The sequence below is a fragment of the Coregonus lavaretus genome (assembly GCF_964263955.1).
Source record: "Coregonus lavaretus genome assembly, chromosome: 32".
NCBI lineage: Eukaryota > Metazoa > Chordata > Actinopteri > Salmoniformes > Salmonidae > Coregonus > Coregonus lavaretus.
In genome coordinates this window covers 21,892,511-21,916,634 of record NC_140019.1, presented here as the reverse complement: position 1 = coordinate 21,916,634, position 24,124 = coordinate 21,892,511, and the positions used below count along the sequence as shown (strand labels likewise).

Below are 24,124 nucleotides of genomic sequence, written 5' to 3'. Positions count from 1 at the left end.
AGCCCTTGACAGAGGTAGAGGTAGAGGTAGTGGTAGAGGTAGTGGTAGAGGTACTGGTAGAGGTAGAGGTAGAGGTAGAGGTAGAGGTAGAGGTAGTGGTAGAGGTACTGGTAGTGGTAGAGGTACTGGTAGAGGTAGAGGCAGTGGTAGGGGTACTGGTAGTGGTAGAGGTACTGGTAGAGGTAGAGGTAGTGGTAGAGGTACTGGTAGAGGTAGTGGTAGTGGTAGTGGTAGAGGTAGAGGTAGTGGTAGTGGTAGAGGTAGTGGTAGTGGTAGAGGTAGTGGTAGAGGTAGTGGTAGAGGTAGAGGTAGAGGTAGAGGTAGAGGTAGTGGTAGAGGTAGTGGTAGAGGTAGTGGTAGAGGTAGTGGTAGTGGAAGAGGCAGTGATAGAGGTAGTGGTAGTGGTAGAGGTAGTGGTAGAGGTAGTGGTAGTGATAGTGGTAGAGGTAGAGGTAGTGGTAGTGGTAGAGGTAGTGGTAGAGATAGTGGTAGAGGTACTGGTAGTGGTAGAGGTAGAGGTAGAGGTAGAGGTAGTGGTAGTGGTAGTGGTAGAGGTAGAGGTAGTGGTAGAGGTAGTGGTAGAGGTAGTGGTAGAGGTAGTGGTAGAGGTAGTGGTAGTGGAAGAGGCAGTGATAGAGGTAGTGGTAGTGGTAGAGGTAGTGGTAGAGGTAGTGGTAGAGATAGTGGTAGAGGTAGAAGTAGAGGTAGTGGTAGTGGTAGAGGTAGTGGTAGAGATAGTGGTAGAGGTACTGGTAGTGGTAGAGGTAGAGGTAGAAGTAGAGGTAGAGGTAGTTGTAGAGGTAGTGGTAGAGGTAGAGGTACAGGTAGAAGTAGAGGTAGTGGAAGAGATAGTGGTAGTGGTAGTGGTAGTGGTAGAGGTAGAGGTAGAGGTAGAGGTAGAGGTAGTGGTAGAGGTAGAGGTACAGGTAGAAGTAGAAGTAGAGGTAGTGGAAGAGATAGTGGTAGTGGTAGTGGTAGTGGTAGAGGTAGAGGTAGTGGTATACCACTTTGATGGTTTGGGAGGCCTTCGTTTAGCCCTAAGGATTCAGTCTTCAATTAGAGATTCACTGCTGTTCAATTGTGGTGTGTGTTTGTGTATGTGTGTGTGTGTGTGTGTGTGTGTGTGTGTGTGTGTGTGTGTGTGTGTGTGTGTGTGTGTGTGTGTGTGTGTGTGTGTATGCACATGCATTTGCATGAAACGTGTGTGTGTATGCACGTGCATGTGCGTGAAACGTGTGTGCCTGTCTAGTTTTTGGGAGTAATAATGGTGAGAAATATGAGAATTGACAGGGACAAGCACTAGTCATGTGGCAAATAGTGCTGATAAAGTGGATGAACAGTTGATTGGTGATTGAGAAGGGAGAGGCACCAAGAGAAGGGATTCATATTCCTACAGTATATGTTGAAGATACAAAGATTGAAGACGTTTAGAGGGAAATGGATTAGTGGTGATGGCCTACCAGACACTATCTAGATCTCAACCAATCAAATATTTTTGGTAGTTTTCTCATTGACAAATGGGTCTTATTTAGAGAAAGAGGTATACGGTAGTCAAAGGCTGATTGTTGATGGCTAAGGGAAAGGTCTGCTAGCTAGACATATCAGTCAAGGCCATTGGTAATCAGGTTTTTCTAAGAACATAGTGTTTTCCTAGTTGCTGAGTTCTCCCTTTCCATATCGATCACTTGCTTTCTTCTCTCGTTATCTCTTCCTTGTCTCACACTCCCTCTCTCCATAACAAACACACACACACACACACATACACACACTTAGGCTGGGATTCAATCTGATCGAGGGTTATAGGCATTTCGTTTTTTAAATGCAATTTCCTATTGAGTCGACATACGTATAGTTTACCGTGCCGTACCTGCCCAGCATATTGGCAGTGTTTACCTGTTGGATCAGAATACAGGGGAAACACATTACTAACAGTTATGAAATGTAATACCACTTTCCATATATTTGATTGGATACTGTAACTATATGACATACACAACTATTCTGTGCGATTGGAGATTGCCAATGAGTAATGGTCTCCAACACCAGATCCATGGTCAGCCATTGGTCAAGACTTGAGCTGCAGCTTCAGGGGCTACCACCAGGGGGCTCTAGCCTCAAAGCAAAACTCCACTGTAACACAATAACACTGCTGGAGGACATTTGTGACTGTGGCATACTGTAAGATTCAATGAGAGTCACAGTTTTGGTTTTCTGTGTAGATCAACATCTGACTTTAAAGGTGCTCTAATGAACAATTTAGCGATTATTTATTTGTAGCTTCAAATGGTAACGGCTCAGCGGAGCACTCAACAGCAGAGGCTGGTAAAAAATGTTTTACCGTGCAAATGAAGTCAGCAAAACAGCCTAAACCTCTCCTATAGGTATGATGATGATGATGTACTATGATTTCAATACTGTATAGCAATGTCCATTCATACGGTTTTCACTGTAACTCACCTCTAACAAAAAAATATCTCACATTCACCGTGACGAATACATAACATAATGGGGCATTTATTTGACAGTGTGTCCCAAAAAGGCAACTGGACTGTAATGGGATTTAGCTCTGCTAGAGGCTGTGAATTTTCTCTTGTATACATTTCCATCCAGCCTACTGCAGAGCATTCTGTCTGTCATGTCTTTGTATGCTTGCAGTGACCCAAAGGTCCGTCTTGTTTCTAATTTCCTCTGTTTATTACATGTTTTGTATCAGTCTCTGTGTTTCAGGAGACCACCATGGAAGCAGCAATCACATGTGGACAGGGAGACAAAATACCAAGCTTTCACAGACAAAACCTCCGGGGGTGAAAGAGTATGTGCCTGTGTGTGAGAGGGAGGGAGAGAGAGAGAGAGAGAGAGAGAGAGAGAGAGAGAGAGAGAGAGAGAGAAAGAAAGAGAGGGTGTGTGTGTGTGCATGCTTAAGTGTGTGTGTGAGTGTGTTTAGCTATCCTTGTGGGGACCAGAAGTCCCCACAAGAATAGTAAACAAACACAAATTTGACCATCTGGGTACATTTTGTTAGTCCCCACAAGGTCAAATGCTATTTCTAGGGGGTTTAGGGTTAAGGTTAAAATTAGTGTTAGGGTCAGAATTACGTTAAGGGTTAGGGTTAGGAGCTAGGGTTAGGTTTATCGTTAGGGTTGAGGTTAGGTTTTTGGGTTAAAGTTAGGGTTAAGATTAGGGTAAGAGTATGGGTTAGGGTTAGGGTTAGGTTTAGGGTTAGGGGTTAGGGACTGAAAATAGGATTTTGAATGGGACTGAATTGTGTGTCCCCACAAGGTTAGCTGTACAATACTATGTGTGTGTGTGTGTGTGTGTGTGTACATGCATGTGTGTGTACATGTATGTGTGTTTGCATGAGAGAGGGAGAGACAGAGAGAGAGAAAGAGAGGGTGGACTATACGTGTGTGTGCATGCTTAAGTGTGTGTGTGTGTACATGCATGTGTGTGTATATGCATGTGTGTGTGCACGAGAGAGAGGGAAAGAGACAGAGAGAGAGAAAGAGAGCGAGAGAGAGAGAGAGAGGGAGAGATTCCACAATGTGAAGTGCTGACATCTGCTGCAGGCTTTTGCAGGGGTGGAATGTGATACTCTTCTTTACACAAAGGGACTTGGCCCTTGCAGCAGGCACAAGAAGACCTCGACATGCCACACTCCATGGAGGCAACACACCAACCCGTGTATGACAGCCATGCAATCTCTTATCCACCATTTACTTTGATTAAAAACATTAAAACCTCTCATACCTTTCGGGTGGTGACATCTTTAGGCTTTCCCTCCCTCTGAGGCTGCAATGTCTCAGCAACGTGAGACAGGGCTAAATTGCTCCGCCATTACATCATGTGTCATGGTGAATAGGTTCAATGTGTCTGCAACTCCCTTTGATAGTTTGTCTGCTGGTATACTTACACAGGGACACACACTTGAGGATTCTACAGACAATGAGATGAGAGTAACCACATTAAACGCACATGATGAGGTACAGCATTGTGCTGGAGTGGAAATTGGGAACAGAAAGGGGAATGGTAACAGCGGTGTCTACAGCTTTGATATGACACATTTTGAGTTTTTAAACATTTCCCCAAACAGGCATTAGGCATTGTTCTAACTTCCCCATGATGAAAAGTTCTGGGCAATGATGGTGAGATTAAGGAATGAGTCCAGGGGGAGTGTTTATGGTACAGTATTCACATTGTTGAAATGGGAAATCTACGTGTAGCCTACAGTGCCAATATCAAAACACTATTAACCCTTAATGGCATGATATCACAAGGAACACGCTTAACAGCAATGGGTAAAAGAGGACTAACTGATGGAAATTATATTTTGTAAATTACATTGTGGCGTATTGTATTAACATTGCTTGACTTAAATGTGCCACGCATTGTCGCTCTATTGATGCAAAATCTAGTTGATATAATTTATGATGTGATTATAATGAAGATTAATGATCCAACTTACAGTAGTAATGATAATAATAAATACTGTAGTTCAATACAGGCACAATGCATTATACATCATGGACACACATGGTTTGCTACTGTAGAAGAAGACCCAGATGCAAACAGTGTCAAAGTAACAAATGTTTATTACACAAAAACAGGGGGCAGGCAAACGACAGGTCAAGGGCAGGCAGAGGTCAGTAATCCAGATCAGAGTCCAAAAGGTACAGAAAGGCAGGCAGTCTCAGGGTCAGGGCAGGCAGGGGTCAATAATCCAGGGTGGTGTGACAAGGTACAGAACGGCAGGCAGGCTCAGGGTCAGGGCCAGGGCAGGGAGAATGGTCAAAACCGGGAAGGGGAAAACCGCTGGTAGGCTTGACGAAACAAAACTAACTGGCAACAGACAAACAGAGAACACAGGTATAAATACTCAGGGGATAATGGGGAAGATGGGCAACACCTGGAGGAGGGTGGAGACAATCACAAAGACAGGTGAAACAGATCAGGGTGTGACAACTTTATCAGGGAATATGTTTGCAAAATCAGTTTATAAGCCCTTAGATTGCAATATCTACTAAGTTAACATATGGAATTGTTTTAAGATGGTCATCAAATGTATCATTTAGCCATTTGATTTTGAATTTTAGGAACACTGTAGGTATAAAGAAAATATATAAAATAAATGTTTGATATAACTTTGAATATGGCTTTTACTGCTATAGCCCATAGAAACTCATTGAATAACACATTCATAAATGGTAAAAAAGACAGTCAAAAAATTAATCATAATGAACAAGGTTTTAAAGTGTCTGTCCTATATCTGAGAGATATAAGAAAACTCAGAAGAAAAATATATTTATACCCATGTTTGGTCAAGTTATTCATGATCATTCATTCATGGCGCAATGTTCCCTCTAAACTGCACGTGTGCATGAACGCGCAATAGCCCGGAGACTGCTGCGCAGAAATATCAGCCCACAGAGAGAAGTACGAGATTGAACTTCACTCAACTTTCTAGGTCAGTGGTCCCCAACAGGTTGATCGCGATCGACTGGTCGATCTCCAAGGCATTCCTAGTCGATTGCCAAGCATTTATGTAAAAAACCCAACAATAAAGCCTTGTGTTCCAATTTTTTTTATTAGTCTAGGGCTGTTTCCGGTAGGTGCACCCGATTCAGCTGCCCTGCGCGCCGGATAGGCGAACTGTTGCCATTTTGAACCATTTCATTTGTCTGAAGGCACAAACTCTGCCTTCCCGGCGGGCCCAGAGAGCAAATCAAGCTACAGCAAAGCTGCCATGCGATCTTTAAAACGTTTAAAACCATGACTAGAGAGAGACTGTCAATGCTGTTTTTATGAGTGAGTTAATGTTTAAGTTCTTACTCAGCACTGTCAACACTTTGTATTCAACAGTTTTATAAGCCATAAAATGCGCCTTCTTCCTATTTCCACTCAGCACTACAACAAGCACTGCAGCAGTAATGAATGAGTAGGAAAGTGTATCTATAGACTTGCGTTGTTGTTATTATTACAGGCTTGGGACTTTTTAAATATCGAGGAATATTTAACTTTTTCTGTTCATAGGAGTAACAACATGAATTTGTGCATGAGGCAGAAATAATGCGGTGTGACTCGAGTTTCGCCATCATCTGGAAGACGCTGTCCCTTTTTGGTCAGTGTCAGTGGAGGAAAGGGAGAGCGGAGGGATGTTGAGAAGCGGACCCTCAGTCTGCTGCTCTCTCCCTTCGCTGAGACTGACCAATAGATGCAGGCACCATCAGCCCAGTAAAATAAAATAAAAAGTGAATGATTTAAATGTATGCTCACTCAGCTGTGCTTCACAAGTAATACACCAACATTACTGGTGTGATCATATAGACTACCTCAAATTTTGAAATATGATTTTTTTAAATGGCCCGAACAACAATGCATTGGCAAGGCAATTCAAGCAAAGCCAATATGCGGTGGTAATGTATTGAGCCTATAGCGTACTGCACAAACCTCATTGCTACACTACTGTTTTTAATTGGTTAATGTTGCATAGGCTTATGTTTTTTTAAGTCATGTACAAAAAATATCTGAGCGGTAGATCTCAGCTTGCATTTTGACTCAAAGTGACTCAGAAAAGGTTGGGGACCACTGTTCTAGAGTTTTCCCTGTTAACACTATCAATGGTTCTCTTTACTGTGGCAATTGTGACACACAATATTAGCCACTTTCAATGCAACATACTGAAACAAAACAAACTATGCAACAGATTTTGTTGTAGACAGAACACATTGGAGTAGGATTCTATTGCATTGACACACACTACTCAGCCCGTACTCTACACAGACCGGTGCGGCATAAACAATCAGAGCTGCAGTAGGCCTATATGCAAATAGACCATTGCCATATATGGATCTGTGCCATTTCCTTTGAACTGGACTGTGTTTACAGCATTAGCGGTCGTGAGTAGATGCGCTTGTTTTGAGATCAAAGCGAGATCTGCATGTAGCCACGTGCGCACATTTTGTTTATATCCTTTGCTAGTTAGTGAGTTATTAGCCCAGTTATAGATAATTTGTAGTCAGAAAAAAGGGAGTGATTGCTTGGTTCTATTCAAAGCCATGTTCTCAAATAGTTCAGAGAACATTAAGACAACTTTCCATAGTAACCACAAAAAAAACTTTAGGAACGTCAGAGAATGTTCTAAGAATGTTATTTATAATTATAGAATGGTTGGGTCTAATCCTGAATGCTGATTGGTTAAAACTGCATTCCAGCTGGTGTCTATTCCACAAGTTACCACCGGCTAAATCTATGACGTTAAAATGCCTATTTACTCCATTCCATCTGACTGCGCAATCCACTGTCTCAGCCCAGCCAAGCAATGTATAAACTTGATCTCCACTATAAAAAGCATCTAGACATTATCTCAGATTTAGACTAACATTTAGTTTTCAACAGCGGAGATTTGTATAAATCATGCTGTCTGTCTCTCCGACATTTGCAACATTGTTTCAATATACAAATTCGATCTCCAGCTGTCCAATAATAATGAACGTGTTCGGAGTCGGGACGAGACAGACAGGCAGGCAGCGTTTCTCAGCCAGTCTAAATCATGAATCAGCTGGCATCATTTTTATGGATATATACAGAGAAATGTCAATTGAAAAAAGGCAAAACGAAACGAAGTGCAGCTAGTTTGCAGTCTTTCCAGCTTCAATTTGAATTGATTGTGTTAGCTGTGTTGTTGGCTAGCTCCTCTGAACAACACAGTGTCCTGATGAGTGAGCCCATTTTCTATGCCAGGTGAAATCGAGCATCATTAGCTCATTGTTATGGATGTTTCCAAATAAATGTCTCTAGAAAACAGCTTAAACAAATGCAAATGCAGCTACTTTGCTGTTATTCTGGCTTTTTGACGTGACTGTTAATTAGCCGTAGTTGGCTAGCTAGCAAGCAAGGGATAAGAATGTTTGCCAGCCAGTATGGCAATGGAACATTTAGAACGAATGACTGGTTCGCTTCCATAGATACAGAACAAAAAGACAGAACGACTGGGTCGCGTCTCTAGCAACCGAACCAATAGAATGAACAACCAGCCGGCTAGGGTAGCAACCCTAGATTTGTGTCGGGACTATATCTTGTGGAAGGATGAAATATAATAAATTAATAAAAATAACGTTTTTAATGAAAATATATCGATCAATATTTGAATGTGTTGGTAACCGTTGTATAAAAGTGATGATGCCCTCGAAGCCGGTGTTGGGAGGATATATTGGCGACTTCGTCTCGGGCCTAACAACACCCGTGCCAATATATCCTCCAAACACCGGCTTCTCTGGCATTATCACTTAAACATATACTGTACATTCCGTTATCAGCATCGACAAAACTCTCTCTATCCTCTATCTTGTTAAGTGTGTTCATGTGTGTTGGCTGAGCCCAGTAATTGGCCACACCTGATCTTGTTTCCTTTGAAATGGGGTCTGTTTAATTGACTAAAATGAATAGCTTTGTATGCATAAAAAAAACATGGCACGCTAGCTCCATCCTGGTGGTGCACTGGACTAATTCCATGTATTAAGAACAGAAGATTATAGGCACCCCAATGGTGGAACCAGCCTCCCCGTGAAGCTAGGACAGCAGAGTCCCTGCCCATCTTCCGAAAACATTTGAAACCCTAAATGTTCAAAGAGTATCTTAAATAATCCCACAGCACCCCACTTCGCACCCCCTCCTCACTACCCCCCCCCCCCCCCCCCCCACCGCCCACCCCCCCCCCCCCCCCCCCACACACACACAAAAATACTTTTCGTGAACTAACATTTGCACTTTACTTTATAGCTACTTTATTGAGGAAAATTGTACTTACTATGACTGTGATATGTGGTTTTCCTACCTAGCTATCTTAAGATGAATGCACTAACTGTAAATTGCTCTGGATAAGAGCGTCTGCTAAATGACAAATAGAGAACAGAAGATTATAGGTTCAAATCTCACTGATGCCGCATCACAATAAAAAATAAATGTGTTTGCATGATTAAGGCCTAAGGAAATGAATTTCCATGTGTCCTGTCTGTGCTTGGAGTTTAAAGGTTAACCTAAAATAAGCTAGCGGTGTTATTAAAAGTCTTATTGAAACATTCAGTGAAAGTTTTAAGGAAGTTATTCAAAAACCGCCAAATAGCCTAGACTTTATACTCAGAGCGTTAATAAAACCTCCCAGGAAAACTTTCAAGTGACCATAGTAAAACGTTCTGAGAACCTTCCTGCAACCTAAACATTTACTTCCCAGAACAGGTGAAATGTTCACTTCAGTTCTCAGAACGTTTAAAAACCGTTATGTTTTACCGGTCTTATGGTTTTGTTCCCAGAACCAACGGGGAACCAATAAAGTGCGTTCCCACAACTTCCAAGGAACCAAATGTGCTAGCTGGGCATGCACAAGTAGAGCTGCATGCAGCAACTGAACAGTTAACTTCCCGGGGAGTTTCCTTCGCTAGGAAGTTTTACTTTATGTATAGCACCTGTTGTGTAGTCAGTTCAGTTGGCAGTCTGCTTTTCCAAAAATCCAGACCCTGTTGTCTCACTTTTAGCGACAGTTTAGCTCCAGTCTCCAGCACAGTTTAGTTCCAGTCAACAGCCACCGTGCCAAGACCTCACCAAACAACTGGAGTTATGTGTGCTCTGCAATATCACCCACTGTACAAACTGTATCGAATTGCACTGCACTCTCGTGGTATCTGCGGTTAATGTGAAGTTATTGTAATGCCTGCAAATCTGTGGATTGGACTTGCAGACAGCGGAGACTTTGGAAACTAATGAATGTCGCGCGCAGGCAAAAGTATCGCACTTCTCCTTGTACAAAAAGTTTAAGCTTTTACGATTTATTTCACTCAATATATAAGTAATTTGGTGGCTTTGATGGAACTTCAAGGTGGATATGTAATTTAGTTAAAGCGCAGCAGTGACTTTCTAACTTCCAAGCCAATTTTCCATAAACCCCACAGGTGCGCACTTGCATCTGAACCACTTTGGCGCGCGAGACGGCCATTGGTTTCAAAGTTATCCTATTGTGGATATTACGGGATTTTTATGACGTTTCATTTTTTTTCCAAAAACTCCGTATTTGGATGAGATTATGTCGATTTTACTCTGCGTTTATCCGCTACAAATGTGTCCAAAACAGCATTGTTGTCATCCAAACAACGTTTAGGCTACTAAACGTCTCGTCAACAGTGTTTTGTAATCGCTGTCCGCCACTAATCCAAATGATCCTTCCATTATTAATCCTGTTTGTATCGCTTCTACAACAACATGGCTCAGAAACTGAATCAAGTCACGTCAGCAAATTCCAACAACCAAGTTTAAAGGAACAAAACGGTAAGTTGCGTGTTTGTAATGTGTGTTTAGCTGTCACTTTTAACATGGGTTGAGTTGGAAATAAAGGAGTTTAGAATTTCTCACATATCCATTCCTGCTCATACATAAACTTCCAGAACTCAAACCTACTCTTACAAGGCACATCTTGCTTGAGTTTAAACAGCAATGAATGAATACGTTTTATTCAGTTCAAACAGCATTATCCAGGATAGGAAGTGGATATTACCTTTAACTTTAAAGTGTGCCCGTGTGTGTTTAAGGGGGGGAAACCCTCTGAAATTTCATGTCCCCTGAGAGAGGTTTTCTCTTTGATTGTAAAAGGCTCCTTTCATTCAGTGGTAGTCCTCCAGGTGATGTAATTTGCTTACCCTCTGAACCCCACTGATTTAGACTGTCAAATTAAAAAATTAAGTTTAGGAATTTATTTTAAAGTCAAATAAATATGGTGGTGACACATGCATAAATTGGAAGAGACTGTCCAATTAATAATCTCTGCAAATTATTTATTATTTCCAGCATGTGGAACTTGAATCAAGCTGTTGTTGTTGTGATGAGGTGTGTGTGTGTGTGCCTGTGTGCACACCTGGGCATTAGTTCATAAATAGCCTATGCTTTTGCACCCATGGTACTAGTGCGGTCCCTCTACTATCAGTCTCAGCATGGTACTAGTGCGGTCCCTCTACTATCAGTCTCAGCATGGTACTAGTGCGGTCCCTCTACTATCAGTCTCAGCATGGTACTAGTGCGGTCCCTCTACTATCAGTCTCAGCATGGTACTAGTGCGGTCCCTCTACTATCAGTCTCAGCATGGTACTAGTGCGGTCCCTCTACTATCAGTCTCAGCATGGTACTAGTGCGGTCCCTCTACTATCAGTCTCAGCATGGTTGCTAGTGCGGTCCCTCTACTATCAGTCTCAGCATGGTTGCTAGTGCGGTCCCTCTACTATCAGTCTCAGCATGGTACTAGTGCGGTCCCTCTACTATCAGTCTCAGCATGGTTGCTAGTGCGGTCCCTCTACTATCAGTCTCAGCATGGTACTAGTGCGGTCCCTCTACTATCAGTCTCAGCATGGTACTAGTGCGGTCCCTCTACTATCAGTCTCAGCATGGTACTAGTGCGGTCCCTCTACTATCAGTCTCAGCATGGTACTAGTGCGGTCCCTCTACTATCAGTCTCAGCATGGTACTAGTGCGGTCCCTCTACTATCAGTCTCAGCATGGTTGCTAGTGCGGTCCCTCTACTATCAGTCTCAGCATGGTACTAGTGCGGTCCCTCTACTATCAGTCTCAGCATGGTACTAGTGCGGTCCCTCTACTATCAGTCTCAGCATGGTACTAGTGCGGTCCCTCTACTATCAGTCTCAGCATGGTACTAGTGCGGTCCCTCTACTATCAGTCTCAGCATGGTTGCTAGTGCGGTCCCTCTACTATCAGTCTCAGCATGGTTGCTAGTGCGGTCCCTCTACTATCAGTCTCAGCATGGTTGCTAGTGCGGTCCCTCTACTATCAGTCTCAGCATGGTTGCTAGTGCGGTCCCTCTACTATCAGTCTCAGCATGGTTGCTAGTGCGGTCCCTCTACTATCAGTCTCAGCATGGTTGCTAGTGCGGTACCTCTACTATCAGTCTCAGCTTGGTTGCTAGTGCAGTCATTGTACTACAGTAACTTTCTCCAAGGGAACTATTGTTGTTGACCGTTGTTATGCAACATGATACATGGGCTTTAATCTTTATTACAGAAGATGGAGTCCTATTCACTAGGTGTGTCAGGCAGTAACGATCGACCATGACGGTCTCATTCTGTTCCACTTGGCTCACATCTCCAGTGAGGCTCAGCCACTAATTAAACCACTTCACCTTGTCTTGTAGCTTATTACACTTTGGGCTTTAGGTTGGATTGTTTCTTGATTAATTAACATTTTGTTAATATGCTTAAATGTTTAGTGTCTTTTCCATTATCTTGGGGTTGATAAGTGAGTGTTGGCATTGCATTTTCAGCCAAATGAAACCGCCTCAAAATCTTCTAAAACGATTTTTCCAAAGATATTAGTACGAGACACAGGTTATCTAGGGATAATCTAGTGTAGCCTCTTTCAGCACCAGTCCAGGAAGCCGAGGAACGTGCAAGACTTGCCAATGATCACAGGGGCTGCTGTGAACAGCCAGATTAGGGGATTACGGGGGGGTAATACGGCTCACAGGCCAATGGAAATGTGCAGCTTTTCACGTATACATGGATGTCTGGGGATACAGAAGTGCATTGTGCATTCAAAGGGTCCCAATACAAACAAGAAAACAGACAATCTGCAACCAACATACATAATGGTCTGTAGTATGTTAGGTCACTGCACACCATGAATAGGACTTGAGATGTAGCTATACATGGAAGTGTAACTTTCGTTTCATGCATTGATGTCAATTGATAGTTGCATCAAACTTGAAGTTATTGGTGCAAATCTCAAGTCACTCTCTGGCCCATATCTATCTGGAGATTTTGACCAACTTTTATTTTTATTTACTGTACTGTGTAGTTACTAACAGAGCCAATCATAATTTCCTCAGATCAAACCCATAGCCTTAGCCCTGTGTGTGGTGTGGGATTTGTTGAAGTCAGTATATTGCATGTTTTGCTCTGTTTAGGAAGTAATACCTCTCCCTATCAGGCAATGATTACTCAACGTGTGCTGGACTCAGTAGGGTGGTTTATATGGCTGTTAGCCCAGTCTGTAGACAGCTACCAGTTTCTTAGCTGGGATTCACATTACCAGTCTGTTGTTGTGTTAAGTGGACCACATAGTGGTTAAGTATATATTTTATTTGAAATTACGGTATAGCTGTAAAATTGGTGAAACAACACCAAAATAATTTGGAATATCAAATTATTCTTTAATACGGTTCAGATGTTTCTCTAAATACGTTTCTCTGGGAGTACTAATGTACTGTAGCAATGTACAGTTAGTTACTCGCACTAAGGTAGTCGGCCTACACCGACAACTACTGTCTATTTGACAAAAAAATGCCTAAAAGTAAAATGGATGATTCTTTACACACTTGCAAGGAAATTGCAACACAAATAGACCAGAAAATATACTGACCACACAAGAGCCTTTCCTCACTGAGACACCAAACACAGTCAGTCTCTCCACAAGCAGTCCATGTAGACTTGTTCCCCTCTCACCACCTCAGTCTCAAGTGAGGACTAACAGTAGATAACAGTGTCTATGTTTTTGCTGTCAGCACAACTTAAACGTCGGAGAACTGTATTTGGCAGGCGAGCATGCCACCGCCTGCCTGCTGTTTGTCATTTTGGGCAGCGAGTGTACATTCTCCCCAAGCAGGAGGGAGTTTCTCAAGGGAACTGGGTCACAGGTTTTTAAGCTCTGCATTGGCAGAGAAAAGCCTCTCCAGGCAGACGGTGGCTTCTCTCTCACTTGCAGTATCAACATTACCCCAGGTACTTTGTAAGGGCCTATTGTTTTCAGCAGAATCAATGTCCTCTTGAGGTCAGCATGCTGAGTGTCTTTTTTTCAAGGACACACCAAAAAAAATCTTGACATTCTCATTGATATGTCCCTGTGGGGAGGGTCACCCATCCAGCCACAGTTCTTTAACGGTGCATTCTTGTCCTTTTAAAGAGTAACTGGGGAATAGTCTTCTTATACTATGTGGATAGGGAACGCCTGTGGGTCCTCTACTCCCCACTTACTTAATCTACCAGTCAAGGCCTTACAGCCCCAAACTATAGCCAGCATGCTGAGTGTCAATGCCAATTATGGATTCATGCAAATTATGAATAGCAGTGTCATGTTAGCAATACAGTTTTAGGTCTTCAACTTCGGCAATTTCAATGTCACTTTTTGCATGTTTACACCTGTGAACCAGTGACCTAATTACTGTCTTGAGACACAAAGCCAACCAATCCCAGACCAGGAACATGGACATGAAAATTGCTCCATTGTAACAGTCTTTCCTTATCTGCTGCAAAATGAAATGCCTCATTGAAACTTAAATTCAAGAGAGATTCTTAGATAACATTCATTACATTCTACTGCTATCAGCTGCCTTTGTACGATTGCTGCAGCACATCCAAAATAGCGTGCGTTTCTTTAGCTATTTCTTCGGTGGATTAGGCCTAGAGCTGAAAATCTATTCGGTTTGGAGCCGAGCACTGAGTCCAAGCACCATGTTTCCCAGAGGAGACCAAAATATCAAGAGCACATAAATTTGGTCATATAAACACGCCACTGTAAATAGCCCAACGCTAACATTGACATTGAATGAGAGAGAAGAAAGTCTGCCCGGTGCAGTCTAGACATGAAGGGTGGAGTATGTCTGCCTCAAGTCAGGATAACCTGTCAGCGCAAGTACCTGTCATATACTCCTGGGCAGCATCTTTTCCTCAAGTCTCTTGTTTCTCAGCTGCACTGCTGCTAGTGGTTTATGTGCTCATTGCACACTTGAAATAATCCCTTGGCATTTTCAAAAACATTGACCTTACTCAGGTCATTGAGGTGAAATAGGCTACATGTAACTATTGTGTCGTTACATGAAACATTGCATAGGCCGACATTTCCTTGGAAAATGTCTCAAGAAGAAATCATTTCTGAAACGACTACACGAGAGAAAATGAAATGTGGCGTGTAAATATAATAATAATAATAATAATATGCCATTTAGCAGACGCTTTTATCCAAAGCGACTTACAGTCATGTGTGCATACATTTTTACGTATGTTTGGTCCCGGGGATCGAACCCACTACCCTGGCGTTACAAGCGCCATGCTCTACCAATTGAGCTACAGAGGACCAGTGGATTACTATTGGGTAATTAGGGCATTATCATTCTTGCTGTTGCTTCCTCTCAATGTAGCTCATATTGACGCTTCCAAACGTATTACATTTGGGTTACCTGTACCTGTGTTTAAGGATTAGTACGCAGGTTGGCATTTATTGAGATGACTAATGTACTGGAGGCAGCTCTGCAGAGTGGTCACTAGCTGGTACAGCCACAAAGTCATAAAATCTGATTTTAACCTTAAACCCTAACCTTAGCCACACTGCTAACCCTAATGTCTAACCCTAACCTTAAATTAAGACCGAAAGCTAATTTTTGTTTTCATTAGTTTTTATGATATAGCCAATTTTGACTTTGCAGCTGGCCCATCTAGCGGAAACCGCTCAGTTCTGCCTCCAGGGCAAGACTCATGACAATAAACGTCAACCTGCGATTAGTACATCACTGGAACAGCCCTGCACTAACATAGACTTAAGCCGTCTGTGGGGGATATTAGCTGTTTTGAAAGCAAACTGAATTCCATTGGACTTACAATTTTGGCAGAGGGTAGATGTGATGAGTTGACCTTGGTTACCATCTCTGGAGGGTATGTCTACATAGTTTGGCAGATGTCATCGACCCCTGTCAGAGAACTATTTGAAAGTGTCCTGTTCCATCTCCACTTCACTGCGCGGGGCTCGGCCATCACCTTGCGATTGATTGACAAGGAGCGTGACCCCGGACAAGGACTGAAAAGTTGTGCAGCTGTGGCTTCTAATATAGAGATGGATTGGGAGTGGCAGATGCAACATTTGCTGTTGATTCTGTGCTTGAATGTTGCAGAGAAGGGAACAAAGTATTATTGCTTTGGTAGGAGATCATAGCTGGTTAGTGAGGGACTGGTCAGTGGTCGCTATGCTAAATGTTCACAGAACATTAATTACTCAGTAGATGTGATATGTAAACACATATTTTGTTTCAATCATTGACCAGGCAGCAAACCAGACTACTGTCAAATCAAATCAAATGTTATTTGCCGCATGCGCCGAATACAACAGGTGTAGACATTACCGTGAAATGCTTACTTACAGCCCTTAACCAACAATGCATTTATTTTTTAAATAAAAAAGTAAAATAAAACAACAACAAAAGTGTTGGAAAAAAAAGAGCAGAAGTAAAATAAAATAACAGTAGGGAGGCTATATACAGGGGGGTACCGGTGCAGAGTCAATGTGTGGGGGCACCGGCTAGTTGAGGTAGTTGAGGTAATATGTACATGTGGGTAGAGTTAAAGTGACTATGCATAAATAATTAACAGAGTAGCAGCAGCGTAAAAAGATGGGGTGGGGGTGTGGGTGGGGGGGGCCGTGCAAGTAGTCCGGGTAGCCATGATTAGCTGTTCAGGAGTCTTATGGCTTGGGGGTAGACGCTGTTGAGAAGCCTTTTGGACCTAGACTTGGCGCTCCGGTACCGCTTGCCGTGTGGTAGCAGAGAGAACAGTCTATGACTAGGGTGGCTGGAGTCTTTGACAATTTTGAGGACCTTCCTCTGACACCGCCTGGTATAGAGGTCCTGGATGGCAGGAAACTTGGCCCCAGTGATGTACTGGGCCGTACGCACTACCCTCTGTAGTGCCTTGCGGTCGGAGGCCGAGCAGTTGCCATACTAGGCGGTGATGCAACCAGTCAGGATGCTCTCGATGGTGCAGCTGTAGAACTTTTCGAGGATACTGTATTCACAAATGACCATTCTGATCAATTATTCCTGACAACTCCCATTGTGACCATGGATTTCCTTAATACATCTTTGATTGTTTTACAAGCGTGACTCCAATATATGCATCCAGCAGCCCACACACACCAAAAAAGAACAATGTAGCCTCACTTTTGGCATGGATCAGGGTGGCAGGACTGAGATGAAAGACACCCACTGGTAGGAAATATGCTACCGACCCAGCAGTCTGGCACCAATCCCTCTGTTCCACCCGCATGTTCTCCTCCACTGTAACAATCTGAAGGTGCCACTATGTTTGAAACACAGCAAACAAAGTCCTCTCTTCACATTTATGGGATATGCTGTAAATTTTTCGAGGCATTTGTTATCTCAACTGAGCTAATTTCTAATGTAATTCTGAGAGATAGTGATGCATGATCCGCTACGCATGAGTTACGATATCAGAGCAAGATCAACTTCTCTCTGCAGGTTGAGATGTGAAGTCTGAACATGGAAAATAAGTATTAGTGCTGTATTCCGTCCACTGTCTCTTATGGGGTCACGTATAGAGCTTATATACTGTTAAGAGTTTTACAGGAGCCCCTCATCAGTTGTTCTCACATGCCTGGCCTCATATAGCTAGGTGAGTGAGTGAGTGAGTGAGTGAGTGAGGAGGGTAGCTTGATGCAGTTCAAAATGATGATTAATCATGCATAGTTCCACTCTGTTTTTAATGACTTAGCTTTGGCTCCATGCGTTGTTCCTTGAACCATTGAGGAAGGTACAATGAGTTCACATAATATGGTTCATATTTTGTTTCTGTCTTGCTTGCTCTCCGTTTGACTTACTTAAGCTATACTATAATTCAAGTGGATCTATAGAAATAAAATCCTGACTGTTTCTGCCTTGCTTGTCATTTGAACTGAGTGAGAAAAATCGAGAAACCATTAACCTAAGACCAGAAATATGCCAGCCATAATACATTTATAGGAAAAGTGAAAAAGCACCTGTCCCAGTAATCACGGGTTTGCCAGTGTCCCGGGTAGCTGGATTATATCGCCTTGCACATGGTGGGATTTGGTATATGACAGTATGCCACTAGCATACGGAGTCCGTAACCCAATCACACATACTATTTGGAGAATGCATGGCTTTTCCCAAAGCACAAATAGGTTTTCAGTACACTACACATATGCTGCCCCTCTCAGTACCCACACTAGGTCCCCTGGGAGGGGTATCCATTTACCAGAGCCCAAATGGAATGAAATGCACAGTGGGCTGTTAGCTAGCTCTTCGTTAAGACTCACTGTAATGATTTGAGCAACTGTGTTCTGGAGATACATGTGGTGCGCGGTGTGGACCGAATGGCCTGTCAATGTATTCGGGAATCTCCTTTTTTTGATGAAGGCACATTGATTTAGCAGACTGATTGTAATGGAGCAAGGCTAGGTCTGTCTCATTGGCAGCAGATGTTGATATAAAAAAGCTTAACATTGTCTCAGGCTTTTCACTCCCAATCCTAATAACCCAAGGAGGGTATCAATCATGAGGTGATACATTTGGAAACATTAGCAACGGGCAATCATCCCTTTTGGCAACAGTCCGTTCTAGTGCTAACACATGCGTAGCTACTGACAATGAAGTCAGGGTGGAAAAAGGACAACTAGGTAAAGATTGAGCCACGGCATCGCCTGAAGGGAGGCCTAATTTATCAACCAATCTCCATCTGAATCAATTGCAGTCTGGTGACCGGTCAGCCGGTTATCAGTAAAGGTGTGACGCCCTTTTTTCTTTTCCCCCACCGGCAAGCCAAATATCTGCTCAGCTGTTTCTCATAGATAACAGCATTAAAATAACCCAATCTATCATGTCACCCCATTTGTCAAACTCCATCTTTCATTCTACTCAGCTTGATGGACAATGTTTGTTCTACAATTTGTCTCCCCTCCCACCTGTTGACAGGCCTTAGGTCATTGAGTTGGCTTGTATCTGGCACAGATTGGAGATCAGATGGTGGCAATGGATATTTATAGTCCCAGTAATGAGTCAGATACTATGTACATAGTGATGGTAAATAATATACTGTGGTCCTGGGGTACCAACATAACAATCATAACCCTAACATACTGTAATCATGCATATTAGTACCACAATAATTTGTAAGAAGTGGGCCAAGTAATAACTTTTCATCTTATATCGACTGTAATCAGTTTAAGAAGTCAGATATTGAGGCTGTATTCGGAAGTGATTTGATTGTCTGTCCACATTGTTCTTGGCAACATTACAATACTCACAATTGAGAGCATGTAGCAACTTGTCCCAAAAGGAATGGACCCCATGCCAGTACAGTGACGTGAGTGTGAAGGTACTAGACACATGAGTGTTACCTCAGCAAGAGAAGAGTATCCTGTGTAATGTCATGGTGTGGAGCTGTGAAAATAATCATACATGGCGCTGTTTGTTTTCTCAATATCTGACAGAGTGAAAGTGTGACAGGTGGAGCTAAATTCAAACGCCTCAAGATATACTTTTTGACATTTCAAGGCGTGACATTGTTATAATGGATGTTGTTTTGCTATCATTTCCTAAAATGCATTTGTAATCTACTTCTGTGATTTCTTTAATCTCACTAAACTAACTTCCTCAAGATGATGAATGACAAATCAAGAGGAATCTTTCATCTTGAGTGCACCCATATGGTTCAAGTAGCTAGAGGAACTGTAGGGCAGTCAGGGTGTGTCAAATGTACTGTACATACAACACGTCAACACCACACCTGTGAAAAAATCTTACCTTCCAGTGTATAAAAAAGGCAAACATGAAGAGAAAGGCGGTATTAGCAAAAACCTGACCTCATTAAAGACCTGACATCATTAAAGAACAAATCATGAGTAATAATAGTGAGCTTAAAAGAAGGAAAAAAATACTTCAGTCAATCAAAGTAGTTACATAATATCTGCCCTTTCAACATCCTTTAAATTATAGTGCTCTATGGGTGTCTCAGTAGTCCTCTCCTTGAGGCTTCCACTCCTTGTCTCTACTGCAATGATGTGAAAGAACTAGACAGGTGAGAGCTACAGCAGGCATCCTCCATATTATTTCACCTCCACAGTTTTTAGGTTTGAACAGTTGAAGTCGATGACAGGAAGAGAGGCAGCAACATCAGAACTTTGAGACATGCCCTTTGTCCCTTTCACCCTGAAGCAATTACTAATGTACCTTTTTTTTTTTTAACCAGGTCATAAAATGGGCTCGTCCCATCTCTAGAAATACAGTAACTGCAGTTTCTTCTCATAACATAACATGTTTACCAAGATGGAAATTAGCATTTCTAAGACTGCATTTGAATGTAAGAGTGCTTTAGAGCAAACCTCTGTTTTCTCAGGCATCCATCTAGGAGGAAATTAGACAGCAATTTTTGCTGTAAGTGCATTCGCACATGAATATTAATGATCTCTAAAGATAAAAATCAAAGCTTTTAGTACTGGTTTCTGCTATTATAATTCCGCATTTGTATAATTTTTTTCTCTAACGTTTGTCTTATGCAATGGGTTATTTTTGGAGGAAAACAGACACACATGATTTAGCACCTGTTTTATTAGCAGCCACAGTTAAGTGAAAAAGGCTGTGGGCCCTTTGACGAATTGGGACAGTCAGAAGCTTAATGACCTGTGGAGGCTGTTAAAAAGGGAACTGAACACTGAGTGTTTAGCACTCGTCTGCCTATGTCATTTACAGCCTTCAGTTTAAGGAAACTGAAATGTACAAAATGAGATATTTCACTTGTTCGCACAACATCACCTAAATCAGGGATCATCAACTAGATTCAGAAGCATGATTTTTTTTGTTGTTGAGCGGATGGTTGGTGGGCCGGAACATAATTACAAATAATATGTAGACTGTTTGACTAAAACATAATCATTTCAAACCTTGCTTACATTTGTGTACGATCAATCATGTGTCTCTCTATTATGCGTGAGAATACTTGGGAACAGATTTCTTAAATTAAAATCACTTGGAGCTGATTTCCTGGTGTTTTTACAGTCTTATGTCCAAAAAAAAAAATATATATATATATACAGTGGGGAGAACAAGTATTTGATACACTGCCGATTTTGCAGGTTTTCCTACTTACAAAGCATGTAGAGGTCTGTAATTTGTATCATAGGTACACTTCAACTGTGAGAGACGGAATCTAAAACAAAAATCCAGAAAATCACATTGTATGATTTTTAAGTAATTAATTTGCATTTTATTGCATGACATAAGTATTTGATCACCTACCAACCAGTAAGAATTTCGGCTCTCACAGACCTGTTAGTTTTTCTTTAAGAAGCCCTCCTGTTCTCCACTCATTACCTGTATTAACTGCACCTGCTTGAACTTGTTATCTGTATAAAAGACACCTGTCCACACACTCAATCAAACAGACTCCAACCTCTCCACAATGGCCAAGACCAGAGAGCTGTGTAAGGACATTAGGGATAGGCTACAGGACAATAGGCAAGCAGCTTGGTGAGAAGGCAACAACTGTTGGCGCAATTATTAGAAAATGGAAGAAGTTCAAGATGACGGTCAATCACCTTCGATCTGGGGCTCCATGCAAGATGTCACCTCATGGGGCATCAATGATCATGAGGAAGGTGAGGGATCAGCCCAGAACTACACGGCAGGACCTGGTCAATGACCTGAAGAGAGCTGGGACCACAGTCTCAAAGAAAACGATTAGTAACACACTACGCCGTCATGGATTAAAATCCTGCAGTGCACGCAAGGTCCCCCTGCTCAAGCCAGCGCATGTCCAGGCCCGTCTGAAGTTTGCCAATGACCATCTGGATGATCCAGAGGAGGAATGGGAGAAGGTCATGTGGTCTGATGAGACAAAAATAGAGCTTTTTGGTCTAAACTCCACTCGCCGTGTTTGGAGGAAGAAGAAGGATGAGTACAACCCCAAGATCACCACCCCAACCGTGAAGCATGGAGGTGGAAACATCATTCTTTGGGGATGCTTTTCTGCAAAGGGGACAGGACGACTGCACCATATTGAGGGGAGGATGGATGGGGCCATGTATCGCGAGATCTTGGCCAACAACCTCCTTCCCTCAGTAAGAGCATTGAAGATGGGTCGTGGCTGGGTCTTCCAGCATGACAACGACCGAAACACACAGCCAGGGCAACTAAGGAGTGGCTCCGTAAGAAGCATCTCAAGGTCCTGGAGTGGCCTAGCCAGTCTCCAGACCTGAACCCAATAGAAAATCTTTGGAGGGAGCTGAAAGTCTGTATTGCTCAGCGACAGCCCCAAAACCTGAAGGATCTGGAGAAGGTCTGTATGGAGGAGTGGGCCAAAATCCCTGCTGCAGTGTGTGCAAACCTGGTCAAGACCTACAGGAAACGTATGATCTCTGTAATTGCAAACAGGTTTCTGTACCAAATATTAAGTTCTGCTTTTCTGATGTATCAAATACTTATGTCATGCAATAAAATGCAAATTAATTACTTAAAAATCATACAATGTGATTTTCTGGATTTTTGTTTTAGATTCCATCACTTACAGTTGAAGTGTACCTATGATAAAAATTACAGACCTCTACATGCTTTGTAAGTAGGAAAATCTGCCAAATCGGCAGTGTATCAAATACATGTTCTCCCCACTGTATGTATATATATATATATAATTTTGCTCAGAAAACTTTGGGGGCCAAACTTTGGGGGCCAAATGAAACCACCAGTTGGGGAACCCCTGCCCTAAGTACTCCTCAGGCATTAGTCAAAGTAAGTGTATGTTTTGGTGGGTGGAGGCCGGGGGCGGGTGAAAGGCCATATCATTGGGTTTAATTGAAGGCCATGTGCGTTGGGCTTTGAGGCGTAATGTACTGTACTGTAGGGACTAATGAAGGGTAATGTGCTTAGTGCTGAACGATTAACCAAAATGTTGGTTATTTTGTTGGATTTAATTAAACGAATAGACCGATGTCTGTTGAATTATTTGAATTCCATTTCGTTAGTTCTATAGAGGTGAGAGGTTGACTTGGAATTAAATAATAAAGTCATCAAATAAAACTAATGTAATATACACAACTGAAATATTTTATTAAAGTAATGTAAATATATTATGGTTAATATGTGATAGGCAGTAATGGCAGTCACTACCATCATGAGACTTTTATTAATAGTTTTTTTCTGTTACATTTAAAAAAAAACATTTTATTTAGTCATTTAGCAGACACTCTTATCCAGAGCGACTTACAGTTAGTGAGTGCGTACATAAAAAATAAAAATAATAATCATACTGGCCCCCCGTGAGAATCGAACCCACAAACCTGGAGTTGCAAACGCCATGCTCTACCAACTGAGCTACATCCCTGCCGGCCATTCCCTCCCCTACCCTGGACGACGCTGGGCCAATTGTGCGCCGCCCCGTGGGTCTCCCGGTCGCGGACGGCTACGACAGAGCCTGGATTCGAACCAGGATCTCTAGTAGCACAGCTAGCTCTGCGATGCAGAGCCTTAGACCACATAATTCATAGGGCATTTAATGTTAAAAAAATTAAGTAATTGAAACCGAAATCGAAGATCGTGATTATTTTTTAAATAATCAAACCTTGAACTGAACTGACCTCAAAAAGTACTAATCGCTCAGCACTAACTGTACTGTAGGGACTAATGAAGGGTAATGTACTGTACTGTAGGGACTAATGAAGGGTAATGTACTGTACTGTACTGTAGGGACTAATGAAGGGTACTGTACTGTACTGTAGGGACTAATGAAGGGTAATGTATTGTACTGTACTGTAGGGACTAATGAAGGGTAATGTACTGTACTGTAGGGACTAATGGCTGGATTAGGGCGAAAGTAGAGCAGGAATGGGGTCGGTGGACTATGTGAGGTTAGGGGTGAAGGTTATTCAATAGTATGTCTATTCTACAATGGCTCATCATTCAAACAGTCAGTAGGTATCAAACTTCACCAAGTAGAACAAAGATCCTGAGGTGGAATTGATGGTACATGTGACCTGTCACCCAGCATGGAGCATAGAACTGACCAAATATAGTACATAGAAACAATATTGTGAGTTCATTCATTAACTGTGTGGGCAACAGATGAAAACATCTGTTAACTGACCACATTATGATTATATCAGGGGGTCATGATTACTGCTCTGAGCTGCTGAGTATACAGAAACTAACTTACTTACTCACCTGCAGGAATGAAGTCAGTGCCCCTTGCAGACTTTTGCACTAAAAAACATTAGTTTCCATTTTGTAACCATCAAACTGCTACTTAGGTCAACTAATCTAAATAACCATGTACAAATATGCTTGGCT

General features: G+C 42.3%; 1 protein-coding gene across 1 annotated transcript in view; it reads left to right on the top strand.

Moving 5' to 3' along the window:
• Nucleotides 1-10,187: 10,187 nt before the first annotated feature.
• LOC311107464 (platelet-derived growth factor C-like) overlaps nt 10,188-24,124 on the top strand; it is an 80,716-nt gene continuing 66,779 nt past the window's right edge. Inside the window, exon 1 of the mRNA XM_084149959.1 lies at nt 10,188-10,314. Within this exon, the coding sequence (XP_084006085.1) occupies nt 10,203-10,314 (112 nt within the window). The 5' untranslated portion in view covers nt 10,188-10,202. The remainder of the gene's footprint in view (nt 10,315-24,124) is intronic.